This window comes from Sceloporus undulatus, chromosome 1 (assembly GCF_019175285.1).
Source record: "Sceloporus undulatus isolate JIND9_A2432 ecotype Alabama chromosome 1, SceUnd_v1.1, whole genome shotgun sequence".
Lineage (NCBI taxonomy): Eukaryota > Metazoa > Chordata > Lepidosauria > Squamata > Phrynosomatidae > Sceloporus > Sceloporus undulatus.
In genome coordinates this window covers 52,583,662-52,602,389 of record NC_056522.1, presented here as the reverse complement: position 1 = coordinate 52,602,389, position 18,728 = coordinate 52,583,662, and the positions used below count along the sequence as shown (strand labels likewise).

The 18,728-nt window shown below is 39.6% G+C and overlaps 1 protein-coding gene across 1 annotated transcript in view; it reads right to left on the bottom strand.

The window, feature by feature from the left end:
* LOC121924938 (potassium channel subfamily K member 17-like) overlaps positions 1–18,728 on the bottom strand; it is a 48,094-nt gene that overhangs the window by 17,128 nt on the left and 12,238 nt on the right. Inside the window, exon 2 of the mRNA XM_042456508.1 lies at positions 14,681–14,792. Within this exon, the coding sequence (XP_042312442.1) occupies positions 14,681–14,792 (112 nt within the window). The remainder of the gene's footprint in view (positions 1–14,680; positions 14,793–18,728) is intronic.

The following is an 18,728-nucleotide window of genomic DNA, read 5'->3' as shown; positions in this document are numbered from 1 at the left end:
GTATGTGGAAAGCTGTATAGCTCCCACTCCTGCTGTACATACTGCATGTCCACTAGCTATGACCATATTTTAATTTTCTTATTGTACTATGAGGGTTATTTTGGGTGATTTATTATTGTGCTTAATATTTATTTCGTATTGTATGGTCAATTGTATTTTATTCAGTTGTTATCCCACCTGTAATCCGTAGGGAGAGGCAGGAAGTATAAATAAGTTATATTATTATTATTATTATTATTATTATTATTATTATTATTATTATTATTGGCTATACTCAAGCAAATAATATTATGAACATAAAGAAAAGATGAATGCTAAGCAACATACACTTGAAAATCAAATCCCACTAAAAGGACTTATGACTAAGTGATCAAATTCAAGACTCATGTGCAAAATATTTCAATTTAAACTTCTGTATTTTGCAACAAAAATGCAAACAGCAAAGTAGTATTTTAAATACTATTAAATAGAACAAAATGAGTAACAATAAAATCAGCAATTAAAAGCAGTAGTTAATTCAAGGTAAAACTCCAAAATCCAGTAAGAATACCTACTCCATTTCAAATATGTACATTCTCTCTAGCTCTTGACACATCTCTAAGACTGGGCCAAATTTAAAACACAAAGCCTCGATTTGTGTGAATTTGTGGCAGCTGAACAAACTGGCCTGATTTATACAAAGGAGAACTGATTTTTCACCATGCCTCAGAATGCCTTTCATTCATTCTAGGTCTGCTGTAGCTGTGAGCTGTTTACAAACTTCTGTTTTTGTTTTAGAATACCACCATTTAGCCTTACATCTGAATCTTAAACTATGGTTAATCAAAACCAGGATCACAGGAAATAAGCCAGCTTTACAAATGATGGCTTGGATTTGGTTTATTTCTATTAAATACAGTTAAGACTAGCCATAGTATGGCTGGAGTCTGGACACAGAGGTCGGAACAAGCTGTGTATCAGCATGGATGGTTCATTTTCTCTGGGTTTACACCAGTTTAGAATAGGGAGAAGATTTACATGAATGCTTCCCTATATCAAAACCTCACTGTCCATTGAAAATAAGCACAGTATTCTAACCTCTTGTCCGAATGCTAGACGAGCATGTGTAGGGAAGCTTTTTAAAAATTCAGGAGAGTTTTTTTTTAAATGTAGCCTTCCACCTATTTAAGCACACTGAAACAATGCAGTCCACAGTACCACCAAGCCCTCATTTTTTAAAACTAATCAGCTGAACATGTCAGTCAAGTCTGATTCAATGTCAGCATCTTGAAAGAACATTAAATGGGTGCCACAGAGCAAAATCCAGAAGGTTTGTGCTACTATACCACAAGTATGGTTTTCTTTGATCAGCTTAGTTTATATTGGCACATGCATTTGTTAGCACAAGGGGTGAAAATGGCAAGCCCTGCACTAAAAACACAACTTATGACATCAACCCACAATACACAAACAGAAGGAGTTCTAAAATAGGAGTGTGTGGAGAAAGGGAACTGTCTACTGAAAAGCAAAAACATTAAAAGCGACCTCAGGACAATGTATAGTAGATATTCACAAAATCTCTCAGCACAGATCAATTTAACCAGATGGCACTTCAGCGACCACTTTCATCAGGCAATCAGACCAGAGATTACAGTGACACTGAAAGGCTAGACCTTTTCTTGATATATCTGGTCTTTAGAGGATGAGGCAAGGATCTGAAGTGGCAATTATGAGTCATGGAACCAATTTGTGCAAAACTAATGGTCTAATCTGGAATTATTTTTAAAAAATATGAGAATGGCCCTTAGCACTGAGGGTAGCTGGTGACTGCCAAGATGAATATTTTTTTACTTTTATCTTGGTGAAGAGGAGCATACTGAAGTGGAAATTCTGGGATGCATATAGATATATAAATTGACCCTGGTGGCGACTCTGAAGTCACTGAAACATTATTATTATAGTTTATTTCTATAGAGCTGTAAATGAAACATGTTATGAAGAAGTCTAAGAGGTTTATCACACGGGGCTTTTTGCAGCTCAGATCCGGGGTGACTCCTGGTTCAGCTATGCAAATTCACATTATAACGTGAATGTTTTATCACACCTGGTTGCCCTTCTGTTGCCCTTCTGATCGAGGGGGAATCGAATCCAAGGCAAGTCACGTGATGCAGATTCACGCAGAGCAGAGTGAGTGCACATTGTATTACCACACCGGTCCATACCATGCGGATTCAACAATTGGAATTGGGACCCTTGTGCATGCTCAGTGGGGCTCTGGACGCTGTCCTCCTTCCCTGCCCCCTCCTTAGCTGTCATCCTTCATCGGGCTGAGGGAGCAGTCAAGGGATAATGGGATAGGTTGCAGGGGGGCACTGGAGCCAGGATCGGGCTCAAGGAGCAGGCAGGAGATGATGGGATGGGTAGCAGGGTGGCAGAGAGGACGAGATGGCATGAAAGAGGAGGAGGGGGATGAAGGAGCAGGACGCAGGGGACCAAGGGGGGCGACATTGGAGTGATCTTTCACACCAGACCAATTCGAAGTGAAATTGAAGTGAGCTTGAAAGTGAATTCTGTGAATTCACTTTTTTTCCAATTTCACCAAAATGGGAGGTCACTTTGGAATCACTGAGGAAACCCCACAGAAGGAGAGCCCATAGGAAGGAATATCGTCTGATAACACATTCACGTTATGACATGAATCCACATCACTGGACCTGTAATCACCCCAGATCTGAGCTGCAAAATCTCCAAAAAGCTCCATGTGATAAACACCTAAGTGATACTGTACTAGGGGTTTTATTGTTGTGTGCCTTCAAGTCATTTCCAACTTATGGCAACCCTATGGCACACAAAAACAGTGGGGTCTTCTTGTTGGCAACATTTGTTCAGAGTGAATTTGCCCTTGGTTTTTGTCAAAGGCTGAGGCAGGGTGGCTTGCTCAAATCACCTACTGAGTTTCCATGGCAGAGTGGGGATTTGAATCCTGGTATCCAGAATCATAGTCCAATGCTCAAACCACTACACCATGCTGGCTCCCCTTTTTGGGAGTACTAGGATCTAAAACCTATCTTAATCTTGGCTAGAGTAATAATAATAATAATAATTTGTTTTATTTATATACCACTATTCCAAAGATCATAGCGGTGAACATCAAGTAAGCTAATTAGCAAGTAACCTAATTTGCCCCCAGCAGTCTGGGTACTCATTTTATCGACCTCGGAAGGATGCAAGCCTGAGTCGAGCTTGGGCCCTTTTGCTGGTCTTGAACTCGCAACCTTGTGGTTTCGAGTGAATGGCTGCAGTACAGGCATTTAACCACTGCGCCATCAGGGTAGACCCAATGTATCCATTTCATTTATGTATGTGTTCACTAACCATCCCAAAACTGATTGAATGAGTCTACTGTAGCTGGAACTAAAGAACTGGATGCCACCTACATGTGTTAATCAGCTCACCAGAGTCAGGAATTTTCTTCTACTATCAACACTGCTTTGCAAATGACATCTATGACAATTTTCATAAATGCAATGTGGCTCGAGGGAAATGTTGTTTTTTTAAATCTCACTTTCTAAGAGTGAGTGTGAGACCTGATCCTACAATCTTTCTCCATGAGAAGTGGTCAGCACCTACTCCTCTGACATTGAAACATGCATGTCAGAGAGTAGAAAACAGGAGATGCTCAAGGGACATTCTTAGGACACTAAAATTCCCAAATCCTCACGGACCCCTTGAAACAGCTCCACAGTATATGCAAAAACTACAATGACCCCTGGAACTGCACAACCCATTTTCCTTTTCACTGGGAAAGAAAAGTTTAAGGAAATCAGAGCATAATTTCTTCTTTCTTTTTTATGTCAACCAAATGAATTGTGTAGTAACATCTCTTCACTGGGCAAAGTGTTGAAAACAAACAAACAAAGAAACCAAACAGAGAAAACAAGGGGAGATAGCAGACAAAAGACCAACACCTCCAAAATACCCTTCATACACCCTTAATGTTTAAGTCTCAATGTCTTGGATTGTGGTGATGAAGGAGAATGGTGGTTCTGATGTCACTGGGACAATGAATGTGCTCTGGGATTTAGTCTAGGGTTCAAAGGAACTGTCCTAAGTCCTGAACCCTACTGTCAAAACAGTTTCACCAGCTTGGACAGCTCATTCCAAGTTCACACTAAAATACAGAGTGCATTCTGTGCTCCACTCATTAAAACCACCAACTGGCATTGCCAACAATCAAGGGGATTATGTGCTTTGAACAAGAAGGACACAGTCCCCGATTTATAAGTGAATTTTGTATTCACAGTAATAAAATAGCCTTCTTTCTTCTCAGTAAGCATAGTAGCCATTGTGGCTGCAACCTAATACTGACCCAATACTACTATATCATCTGAGAGAGCCATATTTGAATATCCGCTGACTTTTTCTCCTGTAGTAATGAAGTCCAGAAAAGTAACTTTTCCAAGCTCTGGTTAAAATTATGGGGCAATATGTTGTATTCAGGTAAAAGCTCTGGTTAAAATTATGGGGCAATATGTTGTATTCAGGTAAAATATATTAGGCACAGCATGACTTGAGAGAGAGTACTTGGTATCTGTTTGAAGGAATATATTTACTCAAGAGAACCTGTTCTCATGCCACCTGAGAAGAATTCTACTCATATGGAATTCCAGCCTCTTTGTTTTCAGAGTTTGTTCTTTTATAAAGTAAACTCAGGGTATTACATGGTTCTGAGAGAAAAGAATGATGGACTTATGCAGACAAACTGGAATCTGCAATAGGTCAAAGTGACTGCTTCATAAATGTATCACAAACCACCCTGAGAATTCATTTTTCCCATGTTAAAAATCAATAAAGATTTAACATTAGCTTCAGCAGGTGCTTTGTTACTTATATATTACTTTAGTCCAATGGATTACGAAAATAGGGTGGGGTGGGAACAGGGTTGTTCCTAGGTATTTCTAACAAGGTCCTGAAACACCTGAGAAAATCCAATCCAGGCTGAGTGTAGGTCATTTAATGGGCTATGGGTACTTTTTTAAAAACTCTGTAGCCTGTCCATAGCCACAAAACTTGAAGAGCCATGAGGAGCTTCTACCTTGTCATCCTTGCCCACTTCTGTCTGTTTTCCCGGCAGGAAAAGAGTAGGTGTCAAAAAGTGACCAAACAGTAAGTAAACATGCAAACTAGCAGTTAGTGAATATAGCCACACAAAGGTCACTGACTTTAACATCCTATGTCTGTAAAGCAGTGCTGCTGTTGATACCTGTGTAAACATATGCATATAATCTCACTGGGGGGGTTTAAAGCAGGTAGCTTTCAGCCTCAACTCCAAGTTAATAATTTGTTGTTATTTGCCATTAAGTCAGCTTTGGCTTTTGATGATCCTATGACTGAGAGACCTCCAATGTCCCTGGTCATCAGCTGCCTTACTCAGGAGTGACAAACTCAGGGTCATGGTTGAATTAATATACTTGTAGGGTGGTATCCCTCTTTTCCTACTGCATTCTACTTCACCAAGCATTACTATCTTTTTGAATGAATCACATCATCTCAGGGTATGTCCAAAGTACGACAGCCTCAGTTTAGTCATCTTCACTTCTAGTGAGATACACTTTTTTTCTAAGATTTTAACAGCCTTTGCCATCTGTAGTGCTTTTCCAACACCATGCTTCAAATGAGATGATTTTCTTTTTGTCTGCTTTCTTCACTGTCCAGCTTTCACACCCATAATAGAAATCAGAAATATTATGGTATCAAATACCAAAGATGTTTATTAAAGCAATGTACATGGAACTGTTTTGAGTCATTGCATTCAGATTAATGACAGGCCCATAGAGCATCACAGGGTACATGGTTAAATGCCTGTACTGCAGCCATTCACTCAAAACCACAAGGTTGCGAGTTCAAGACCAGCAAAAGGGCCCAAGCTCGACTCAGGCTTGCATCCTTCCGAGGTCGCTAAAATGAGTACCCAGACTGTTGGGGGCAAATTAGCTTACTTGCTAATTAGCTTACTTGCTGTTCACCGCTATGATCTTTGGAATAGTGGTATATAAATAAAACAAATTATTATTATTACATGTGTACATTTCAGGGAAGGGCAATTATATTGGCAGTTAGGCTGCAAAGAATACTTGTACATCTTCTGTTTCACACATAAATCTATCTCTTGAGAAAAGGGTCAACTACTGTGTGATTTCTTTTACATTCAGGGACTTTTTGGTGAAAAGTTCATCATACAAAACCCCTTTATTCTGGTGAAAATTGTGCAGGAAAAGCAACAAAACACAGTGAATTTTGCTCAAAACACCCTGATTTATTATTTTAAAAATCTGGTTTCTTTGGAAAAAAAGTGGAAAAGCTCGCATACACTCTTCTAGGAAGTCAAAAACTTCTAAAATTACTTCTTCTTGCAAGCAAAAATGAATCAAGTGAAGTTTTACATTCCTCTACTGACAATCCATTTGTTAAAAAGAGTTTTCTAAAAAGCATTACTTTCTTTCATTCCTGTCAGCACACTACTGGCCAAAGTCTGCAGAAAGCAAGGAATAGCTTTGAACCAGTCCATAATTTATGTTGTGTTTCCTTATTTGCAGTTTTCCACTAACTTGGTGCGTGGGTAGGTTAGTGAGTGGGTAAGGGTGACTACATATGAATTGGTAGAGGGATAAACAGGCAGATGGGAGCATTACCAACTGTAGAAGAGCTCCAGTGGGAAAAGTACTTCTGAATTTCATAGAACTCTGAGATTACACAAAGTGTGTTCTTCCCCCTTCCTCCACTCCCAAAAAGTACAGAAAGACACAAGATATCAAGATAAGCATGTTTTCTTCTCAATTAATCTGGCAGCTTCGTATTTGATGTATTACCTTGCTCTATGCTCCTTTTTAATGGTACCAATTCAATAGTTTCTAATTATTTCAGACAAATTTAAATAATTTCCCACTATCCTCCAGATTTCAAATGTGAATGGAAGCAAACAAAAGTCATTTTAGTCTTATGTTAGACATGCACATAGTAGGAATATCTCATTTCCCTAAACCAAATTCTTCTGTATGAAAAGTTCATGGCACTATAGAAACAATGCTGCATGTTGCCTCTAGTTTCTTAGAATGCAAATCACCCAATATTAAAATCTTATCATGAACCTTGCAGTGCCATCTTGTGGCAAGAAATGAAACTGTGCTGAGTCTGACAGATCCATGGGGGGGGGGGGAAGCAGTTTGTATATTATGTTGTATATTATATACCTTTTAAGAGTATCACTCCCTTTTAAATTATGAATAGTATACCTGCATTCTGACATACAGGAATATATCTTCTATAATTAAAAATATTTATTTATCTGGCAAAGCAGGGCAAAGAAGGGGACTTTCTCCCCCTTCTTTTTACAATTCTCCTCCCAAGTTACTTAATTTTATTAATTTCAATCCAGCTAGTAGCACATCTACCTGGGAATGCAAATCCACATATACTTTCCATATAAAGCAAAACAATCCGCCCTTTCAGGAGGGAAAAATTAGGGAGCTAAAGTAGCAATAAAGCTGGTCAATCATCAGATGTATGTGTGGACTGGAAAACTAAAGGATTAGAAACCACTGGTTCCTGAATCAGATGCACATTTCAGTGCTTATGCTTTTACCTCTATGCATTGCTTTCCATGGATATCTGCCTACATATTCCACACAAATCAATGCATTGTATCTCTGCTTGGATTCACATCAAATTTCTATGTGCAGTTCCCAACGTGAGAATGCTGGGATCCATGGAGGTAGATTTGGAAACTGTTATTACACTGCTCTATTTAATCCACCCAAATGCTTATTTGAATGGAATCTTGTAAAGATCAGTTTTCCAGATATTTTATTATTATTATTATTATTAACCTTTATTTATAAAGCGCTGTAAATTTACACAGTGCTGTACATGCAATCTTTTTAATTGGACAGTTCCCTGCCCTCAGGCTTACAATCTAGAAAGACACGACACAGAGGGAGTGGTGGTGGGGAAGGGGCCTCTCTAGTAGGATAATACATATAAAATACATAGCAATACAAGAAATGATATGACTGAAGGGGCAGCCTCTACTGATGTTGCATACTTCTGCGTGAACTGGGAAATGCCTGGCACACACGAAAGGGCTTTGTTTGGCCCATAGGGAAGAACTGGCTCAGAGACTTACACCTGAAGGTATCCTTCAAGCAATAGGAGTAAGATTAGAGTTATTACTGTATTGTTGTTAATGTTGTTCTTGCCTTTCTCCCAAAACTGAGACTCCCCAAACTGAGACTTTAAAGTGCAATGGGCACCCTCCATCACATATTAAAAGGATCCTCTGTGTGTCTTCGAACATAATTTTTTCTTCTGACTATCTATTTAGCATTACAGAAGTAGATTTCAGTGTGAAGGGAAGAGAAAGAAATCAGAAGAAAGGAAAATTTGGGGTATGAACGGAACAAAAACCAGCTGCTTTTTAGGGAAGAACTTCTTCCTATTCTCTTTTTCTCATTTTAATTTTCCCTTTTACTGGTTTTGTTTATTCCGGAGCATTGGGACCCTAGATTGGCTTTTTACTCTGATTTTGAGAAAAAGTCCAGCTTTTAAGCAGCTTAAGGTTTCTAGCTCTTCCACAGACTCTTCCACTCACCTTATTTTATTTCATTAATTTCCCCTGGTGAGGCTCAGAAATCCACTATTTAATTTCACACACCCACAACCATCCTGACTTCTCCCTGGAGCAATTTTTTTGCCACCAGCCTTTCCCCAGGATCAGTCTTCTTCTACCTTTACCTGACTCTGTAGGTATTTATATCTTGAATAGGTAGCTGTTAAGTCTTTCTTCTTGAATCTTTAGGCCAAACTGCTGAACAGCTGGGAATATATTCAGTTTAATTAAAGGGCTAGCAGATATTAAAAGCAAATGCAATGTTTCATAAAGGGCTAACTGCACATTGATGTAAATCTTGTAAGTTATAACATCTGATTTTCCCCCCTCCACATTGTTCCAGTAATTCGATTGTCTTTTCTCTAAGTTTCATGGATTTATCTCTGATTTCTACTATATTGTGCCTTCATCTCATAGACCTGCGAGTGTGACTGTAGGCATAGGAGAAAAGAAAAGTACTGTCTTTTGAGATTGGTAGACGCAAATCTGGGGAAAGGATCTATTCACTACCCATACCCCTGAGTTACCATGGCTTCCCAATCTGCCTCCATAAAATATCATCATCATAACTTTGTACCCATATCCACTAATTTGGTTTTGATGAGGATGGAACTCCAAATAACAGTGCTTTATTTCACTTCTTCCTGTGTCTTCAAATCCCTAGACTAGTTTGAAACCTGTCTGCTCCCTTTGGAGATTTGAAACTTGACTGCTCCCTTTGAAATCAGTAAAGGTTAGATGTATTAAGTAACAACCACACACCTGCTGAACAGCAGACATAGAACAACACATTGCTGCCATCTTGTGATTATGCTGAAGATTAGCAAGCCCACAGAGTTGTATGTGATTCTGTGTATTTTTTTAGTGTGAGACATGCCTTACAATTTCTACTTCCTAGAGCAATGCTTATAGCTGAAAGATAATGTTCATATTGGCCTAAAGAATCACACACACACACGCACGTGCACACACAGTCAATGTGCAGCTATTTTTAAATTGCAAAATGCAAGAGAAGCAGTAACTCAGGCTCAAACTATGTTTTATGACTTGAGTTCTGTTTCAATTATATTAAAAGATGAAAGAAGAGGTCATCCTTATTTTTATGAAAGCAGCACACAAATGAGGTGCTAAACTTTTTCCCACTGCATCTTACTTCCTTATAACCTGCAGCTCAATGCACCTACAACTACCACCACCACTCTGCCCTGCATATCACCACCAGCTTGGCTCTAATACATGAACTGAAATGTAAGCTCTACAGGTAGAAGCTGCAGAGAATTAAGGTGCTGGGTACAGAGGGTTCATCTGCCCTCACCTATCTGTTCCTTTTGATTTAAAGCAGGTGTAGGCAGCTTGTGGTACTCCAGGTGTTGATGAGTTGCAACATCCCTCGGCTCTCACCATTAGGTTTCCTGGCTAGATCTGTTTGGAGTACAATCACCGCTCAGTGGTGGAGATGATTGTGGTCTAACAACATCTAAAGGACTCCTGGTTGTCTGCTCCTGCTGTAAAGACTGGATTTACAACTCCCTCAGGCCTTATTTTGAATAGGATTGAACACTACATTGTGATTTTACACAACTAAAAGCTTTATCACACTAGACGAATCCCGCTCAGAAACGAGATTTTAGAAGTAGAAAAAAACCTGCAAATGCAGGATGATTTTCAGACACGTTTCTCCCAAACAGAAGTTCCCGAAAGTAAAGAGATGTTGTTTTTGTCCACTTTCTGTTTGCTTTATTTTCACATTATTTGTGTTTAGGAGAAACATCTTCTGAAAAACCTCCTGCATTTGTGGGGGTTTTCCCCTACTTTTAAATCCCATTTCTGAACAGGATTCATCTAGTGTGATAAGGTCCTAAGTCTCTGACACAGCCACATTCTATCTTGTGTGCACAGCTGTAGGTGATTTTGCATATTTTTGAGTGTCAAACCTGCCATGCAATTTCCCCTTTCTGGCCACACACTCACAGCTTCCTCTTCCTCCTCGTTTTCTCTCTGTGTGTCTACATGTTCATACTACTGCCTACATGTTCAGATTTAGAATACGTGATAAATATCAGATGGCGCATGGAAAAAATCCTCTACAGTCAGGTGGACATATTTCCCCAGAAAAAAACCACAGAAACTTTTCTATCTTCTGATCTCACTAAATTTGCATTAGTGAACTTAGCAGCATCAATGTCTGGTTTGTATAGCATGTGCGTACATTTACATCTAAAAAAAGAAAAGAAAAATAACATCAAAGAAAACTGACTACTATGATGCAAAGATGGGAATACATTACCACCCCTAGGCAATCCCTTCATTGAAAGACAGGCCTACTATAGTCCACATCAGGGCTATTAACACAGTATCTCAAAAGAAGAGAGTAAGAAAGAATGTTAGAGAGAATGGTTGAGAACCAAGCCCTGCAGCACTTGGGTTATAAATAGAGGCTTCTTTATTTGTGAAATTTGCATTCCATTCCACACTTCTAAAGAAGTCTTCAAGGCAGCTGAAAAGATGCAAACACTACCACAAAGCATTCAGTAAAACACAAATCAATAAAACTATCCCAAAATCACCACTATAAAACAAGGAGGACAAAGCAGTCTCGAGAAAATATTAGTGAAAACTGGAGAGGAGGACTAATTAAAAACCCAAATTGGATTCAATTGATCTTTTATAAGCCAGCAGTGCGAGACTGGCAAGTCCATTTTGCAAAGAGAATCCCATCAACTGTGAGGCACCAGTGAAATGGTTTTCTGTCCCTTACACTAGGTCAAGGCAATAGTGCAATCCACTGATAAACAGGTACCTGAACTGGAGCCTCCCAGTGCTTCCAAGGGATAGTTTAATGTTAAAAAACAAAACCTGAACCAATTTTAGCAAGCAGTTATAAATATTAATTATTACAACTTTAGGCTATGCTTTCTTATTCTCAAAGCTCTAAAGAATTAACATTTTTCCTTGATGGAAAACAGGAAAAAGAAGTCACTTGATCTTTCTGACGTATGTTCCTTTCTTTCCAAATCATGTTGGGAAAATGAGTTGGTTGAGGATCAGCTCACAAACTCAGCATGGTTTAACAAAGCTCCCTTCTCAGGAAGCACAATACACCTTCCATATATGTAAATTGAAAGCATGTTTTTTGGACCAAAACTATGGATTTTGATATGACCCATAGATAAGTCAAAGGTATGTAACAAAGGATGTGAATGAGAAAGAAAGGAAAACGATGCCAAAAAACTTACAAAATTCTGGCAGGCATAAGTGGTTGTGTTCACCCTAGCAGCTGGATGGATTAGGAGGGAACTACAGTCGCCCCTCCTGACTCACGGATCTGGGATCCGTGTCCTCGAATATCTGCAGGGGGTGATTTCCACTATCACCAATGGCACACGTGCCCCATTCAAGCCTATAAGCCAATGATGTGCCTTGTGCACTGCATTCAAACAGCGTGGCGCACAAGGGATGTCATCGCACCACTGCAGGGTGCTAATGGCGCCTCGGCAGTGGCCAAGAAAGGAGACATGTTTTGCGGCTCCTTTTTCCAGGCGCATTGTTGCCACAACGTGTGGTCGACACAGCAACGATCCGCAAAAGAAAGTAGCAGTGTCTTGCTGTCCCTTTCTGCCCATCTGTATCCCCCCTATGTTATCAGTGATTATAGCCTTTAATTCTGTTGTGGTAACTTTGCCTGATTTTAACTCAGGAAAGCTGATGAACATGCACAAATGTCTTATTCAACTCCTTCAAAGGCTCCTCTCAGTACTCATTTGAGCAAGAGCACCAGAGAGATATCGTTGCTGCTATTTTTATGCCCAGGTGTTTTAAAAGGCCAGGTAGTAGAGGGGGGGTGTTTCTTCGGATGGGCTAAGCACTCACCTTTTGACACTTCACTCAGAGAAGGAGATGCTTCTCCTTTTGATCAGTCTTAAGGTATCGTATTTACATTGACCCATGGATAAATTGACCAATATTTTTGTGAAGAATTGTTTTTTTACTAAAATTCCTGGACTTATACCTGAGTATACATAGTAAGTCTCACCTGACAGAGAGAGGAAAGTTCAGCCTTCATTTATATTCTCTGCTTCCCTTAAACTTCATGTTGTCCACTTGTTATCTACCTCACAGTTTGAGACATCAGGTTTTATTCTATGATGCCATTCCATTACCTGGAATCAACATCTACTGCCTCTGGAATTCTGGAGCTCAGTTGCTAATTTTTTCACAATTGCAGGAGGAGATGGCAAGATACATTCCAGAGTAAGGCAATATCAGTTTTTGGTTTGGCTCCTAGCCAAGAGAGTTTAACATATTTGAAAGAATCTCAGAAGTTCTTGAAACAGTTAATTCACAAAATGCAGACTAGATGGTGGAAAATTATTGTAACACACTCAAAAAGGAACAGTTGTAACATACTTACTTTACACCTTCAATCAAAGGATTCACACCTACATCACACTGTTTGCCCAGCTCTCCTGCCTGTCAGCCTCGGAGGATGGCAATGGCAAGCCCCTCAGAACAATCCTTAGCAAGAAACCCTGGGATAGGTTAGCCTTGGGGGAAGTCACACTCTCTCAGCAATATCATAATATAATATCTCAGCAGCATGTTGTGCATGAGAGAGCCTTAGTTTGCACCATCTTGGGAGCTGAGTCCATTATGGGGGTTTTCCTTGGTAAAGAGGAAAAAATGACCCCTAACCCACAGCCCCACTGATAGGGTGGTTTTTTTTTGATGTCATGCAAATCATGTGCACCTCTGTCATACTGATGATGTATTTAAAAGTTCAGTCTTCTGTGGCCATGCAATACCAAATGTGTGCATAAGCTGTCAAATATTATTATTATTATTATTATTATTATTATTATTATTATTATTTAAAAAAAATCTAATAATGTTCCCAGAAGAACCCCCTCCCTGGCATTGGTGAGTTCTGGGTTGGGAATCAGACATTGGTGCAGACAAGGGGAGTGATGGGCAGAAAAGAAAAAAAGCCGAACTGAGCTTTAAAGAGACTGCTTTTCAAAGTGTGGAAAGTTTGAATCCACTGCATTTCTGGAGCTGCTTTTTTCACTCCCACAACCGAGTGATGAGAGGGAAAGACAATGATGCTTGGCTGCCAGGGTGGAAGCAAAGGTGTGGGCATCATCTGCCCCCTGCACATTAACCTCTCCCTTCTGGATGCCCCAAATCTGATTGCGAGCAAGTTCCCATTGGCAGTACCCTGATAAAACCTGGTGTTTTGGGTGGGGGGGGGGGGGGGAAACTCGATTTTGGAAAAATCGGATTAAGGGGGATTTGTGCTGCATCCCCCTTGAATTTGGGTTGGGGAAAACCAACGCAAGTGTGAACAACCCCCTTTTAAACCTGTTAGCAAAACATAAGTGTGAATGGCCCTTCAGAGCCTTATCACATGACATGACAAAAGAACATTGAGAGGCAGCAAGAGAGAAGCAGCTTTCTCCTTGTCTCTGCATGCCATCAAACCACTTCCGTTCTCATCCCAGGGAAGATGTTTGTAAATATGTGTCTATTGTTGTGTTGGAAAACCCCATTTGGCAAAAGGTATGCTTTTATGACTGTCTCCCTCTGGAAGAAGTGCTATGACAGCATGCAGAGAGGAAAGGAGAAAACTGCTCCTTTCTCACTGCCTCTCACCTTTGTTTTATCAGGCAATAAGGCTCTCCAAAAAAAAAAAAAAACCCTCTTCTTGATATATTTTTAATGAATAAATCTATTTAGAGAGGTCACTAGAGTGGCCATTTTACTGTATGTTATACCTCAACATTTTCTCACTTCCTCTCTTATTATTTCTTGTACATTTGTCCCTCTATTTTCTTGGACTTGGAGTCTTGCTCTTTGTGGGAGGGACAAAATGGTGGTGCGCACCATTATTTTCAATGGGACTTGAACTTTTGCCAGTTTCTATTTTCACAGGGGGCTCTAGAATGGATCCTCTGCAAATTGGGAGGGGCTACTTTCTTTATCCTTTTCTATCAGAAGAGGAAGGTAAAAATAACTTAACTTTTGAAAGAAAATGCTTACCAATGGTTGTTACTGCAGAAACAGAGAAGAAAAAGGAGCCAACAAAGTCCCATCTGCCCAGAGTTGAATTTCCTTTAAGATAAAGTCCACTCTTGTAGGCTTTGATGATACCCTGTAAAGAGATAAGAAGGATTATGGGTGGTAATTTCTTGTCAAGGCAACAAACCCAGAACATGGAAAAGTTATCTTTCTAGTCTACACCTCTCATCCCTTGGGCAGTTGTTGTAGGTTCTGGATGTTACAGTAAAAAACAAAACAAAAAACAAATCTTTTCTAAACTCTGTGCAATCCCATGGACACTTTCTTGGGAACCAACTTCAGTGAGCACAAAGGAACTTACTCCTAAATGAATGCATGTAGGGCTGCACTGTAAATCAGCTTACATTGCTTCCCTAGTAGACATGACATGAATTTAAGATTTTAACTCTTTTTAAACAAGGAGGACAAATCCTGCTATGGAGTTTGACACTGATGAATACAAACAGTACTAGCCCCAACTGAAAAAGTATCAACTGAGCTTTAAGTGGATGAAGAAAGTACTTTAGACAGACAGACAAATAGAGATGTAGACAGATAATTAGACAGATAGATATACAGTAGCTAGATTTAAAAAACAACAACAACGGTGAATCCAGGAATTTTTGAGCTACAAAGTCATATGAATTGATAAGTCACTTTTAATTACTCAAAGCTTTCATAATTTCAGCAGTAAAATGTAGGACTAGAATGAAAATAATTTTTGCTCCTATTGTTAAACACCTGGGAGACAGAAATCTTTGCTGACCTTTTGCAGATCACACAGACAAATCTACCAGTACATCAAGATCTGCTTCCTGCTGTCCTACACTAAAGTCTCTTCCCCCCATATATATCACTTTGAACCTACTTTAATTGCCATGGTCACACCGAATGGACTCCTGGAATTTGTTGTCTGGAGAAAGATAGAGCTCTCTAGCAGAGAATTCAAAATGCCTCATGGAGCAACAAATCCCAGGATTCCCTAGGATGGATTCATGACAACTAAAGCAATATTAAAGTGTTGTAATTATGCAGCGTGAAAGACATCTGTTTTCAGTCTCCCCCTACTAATTTCTCTTGGAATCACTAACATAAACGATCTCTAGGAACACAGAACAACTATACAGTAGTTACTGCATATTAACACAGGTCTAAAGCAACAACATCAAGGAACTTCTTTTATTGATAAACCACAGTGATAATTTAACATCAACAAGTAAACAACACAGTAGATGTGAAATCAGGCTCATTAATTACAGTATGTTAATGATTGAAACCACAGTTCAGATCACTAGTGAGTAAAATTTAAAGTTTGAGAGCCAACATAATGTAATGGTTTTAGAGTTGGACGACTCTGGTGAACAGTTTACATATCCTCGCTTGGCCATGGAAACCCACTGGGTGTTGTGCAGGGAATACTCCTGAATATGCACCAATCAAAATTCCCTGCAAAAAACTTTTAGCCCTTCTCTTGTTGTCATAGAGTAGGATGAGCAGGGATCCTGGCAGCTAAAGGAAGAGCTAGTACATCCCACTCATCTCCCACTATTTTGCAATACCATCACCATCATTGGTGGGATTACTGTGCTAGCCAAAGACTATGGCAAATAAATTTTAAAATATTCAAAACATACAAGATACCAAAAATACAAATAGTACAAAATTATTTTACAAATAGTAGTAAGAGTTTTTACAAAACTAGTATAAAGAATACCAAACATGCAAAACTGTAAGTAAATATCTAAGTTGCTAACCAGAAGGTCAAATTAATACATTGAGTATCCATGACAATTTGTGACAATTTTATGTAACTCTGTTTGTTTGTTTGTTTGTTTGTTTATTTTTGAACCAAAGCAAAGCACTTTATGTGCTACAAAGCCATTAGTATTGCTCAAAAGAAACTAAACAAATCCATACATCAGCAAGGGTTCCAAAAAGATTTCTTTTTGATCAATGTACAAGGGACAAGTTAGTATCAAGTGGACAATGTCTTTTACCTGACACTGGCACTCTGCCAACAAAGAAATGGCAGAGCTAAAAGGTAAGTTGGCAGGTAGTATTTGGAACATAACTTCAGATATAGAATCATAGAATCATAGAATCATAGAGTTGGAAGAGACCACTAGGGCCATCCAGTCCAACCCCCTGCCATGCAGGAAATCCAAATCAAAGCATCCCTGACAGATGGCCATCCAGCCTCTGTTTAAAGACCTCCAAGGAAGGAGACTCTATCACCCTCCGAGGGAGTGCATTCCATTGTCGAACAGCCCTAACTGTCAGGAAGTTCCTCCTAATGTTCAGATGGAATCTCTTTTCCTGTAGCTTGCATCCATTGTTCCGGGTCCTGTTCTCTGGAGCAGCAGAAAACAAGCTTGCTCCCTCTTCAATATGACATCCCTTCAAATATTTAAACAGGGCGATCATATCACCTCTTAACCTTCTTTTCTCCAGGCTAAACATCCCCAGCTCCCTAAGTCGTTCCTCATAGGGCATGGTTTCCAGACCTTTCACCATTTTTGTCGCCCTCCTTTGGACACGCTCCAGTTTCTCAATGTCCTTTTTGAATTGTGGTGCCCAGAACTGGACACAATATTCCAGGTGGGGCCTGACCAAAACAGAATACAGTGGCACTATTACTTCTCTTGATCTAGACACTATACTTCTATTGATGCAGCCTAAAATAGCATTGGCCTTTTTAGCTGCCGCATCACACTGTTCACTCATGTTCAACTTGTGGTCTACTTGGACTCCTAGATCCCTTTCACACGTAGTTTCATTCAGCCAGGTGTCACCCATCCTATATCTGTGCATTTTATTTTTCCGCCCTAAGTGCAATACCTTACATTTCTCCGTGTTGAATTTCATTTTGTTAGCTTTGGCCCAGCTTTCTAGTCTATTCAGGTCATTTTGAATCTTGATCCTGTCCTCTGGGGTATTAGCTATTCCCCCTAATTTGGTATCATCTGCAAATTTGATAAGTATGCTTCCAATTCTGTCATCCAGGTCATTGATAAAGATGTTGAATAGCACTGGGCCCAGGACAGAGCCCTGTGGGACCCCACTGGTCACTTTTCTCCAGGATGAAAAGGAGCCATTGTTGAGCACCCTTTGGGTTCGGCCGGTCAACCAATTACAGATCCATGTAACAGTTCCTTGGTCTAGCCCACATTTTACAAGCTTGTTTGCAAGAATGTCATGGGGAACTTTGTCAAAGGCCTTACTGAAATCAAGATATACTATATCCACAGCATTCCCTTCATCTACCAAGCTGGTAATTTTATCAAAGAAAGAGATCAGGTTTGTCTGGCATGACTTGTTTCTCTGAAACCCATGTTGACTTTTTGTGATTATGGCATTGTATGTAGCTATAGTGTCTCCTTATGCAGGATCTTGTCCTAATAGTTTAAAGAAAATTTTGGAATCTATTTTAAAAACACACACACACATTTTAGATTTAAAATCTGATTTTAAAATTTTGTTTAACAAACACATTGCTTTTTACCAACCCTGGAAAGATTGGTTCCAGATTCTCTGATTTAGTTCTGCATGGATAATCCTGTGCTGGTAACCTCTGGTACCAAAGCTAGTCCTAGAGTATTTTCTGAAGGAATATGATGCAGAAATCCTTCTGAAGCCATAATAAGGGCGTGGAATCTGGCAGACTGAAAGTGCCCTCATTCATCACAATCAGTTATACAGAAACAGGAATGATGAGAGTTGCTCTGACAGATCTATCCAAGGCAGTAGTGATACACTTAACCTTTATTTGATACATTGTTGCCTGGAGAGGATATGGTTGAGCTTTCCTAGAGAAACAAGTACTGTATGTGGCAAATTCAGGAGTAGCCATGTTGGCCATGCATCAAAGTTCAATAAAATACAAAATCCAGAAAACAGTAATAGCTTTAGTTTTCTGTGGGCTTTTCGGGCTATTTGGCCATGTTCTAGAAGAATTTCTTCCTGATGTTTCACCAGCATCTGTGGCTGGCATCTTCGGAGAATGCTAACCTGGAAGAGAGTGGGTATATAT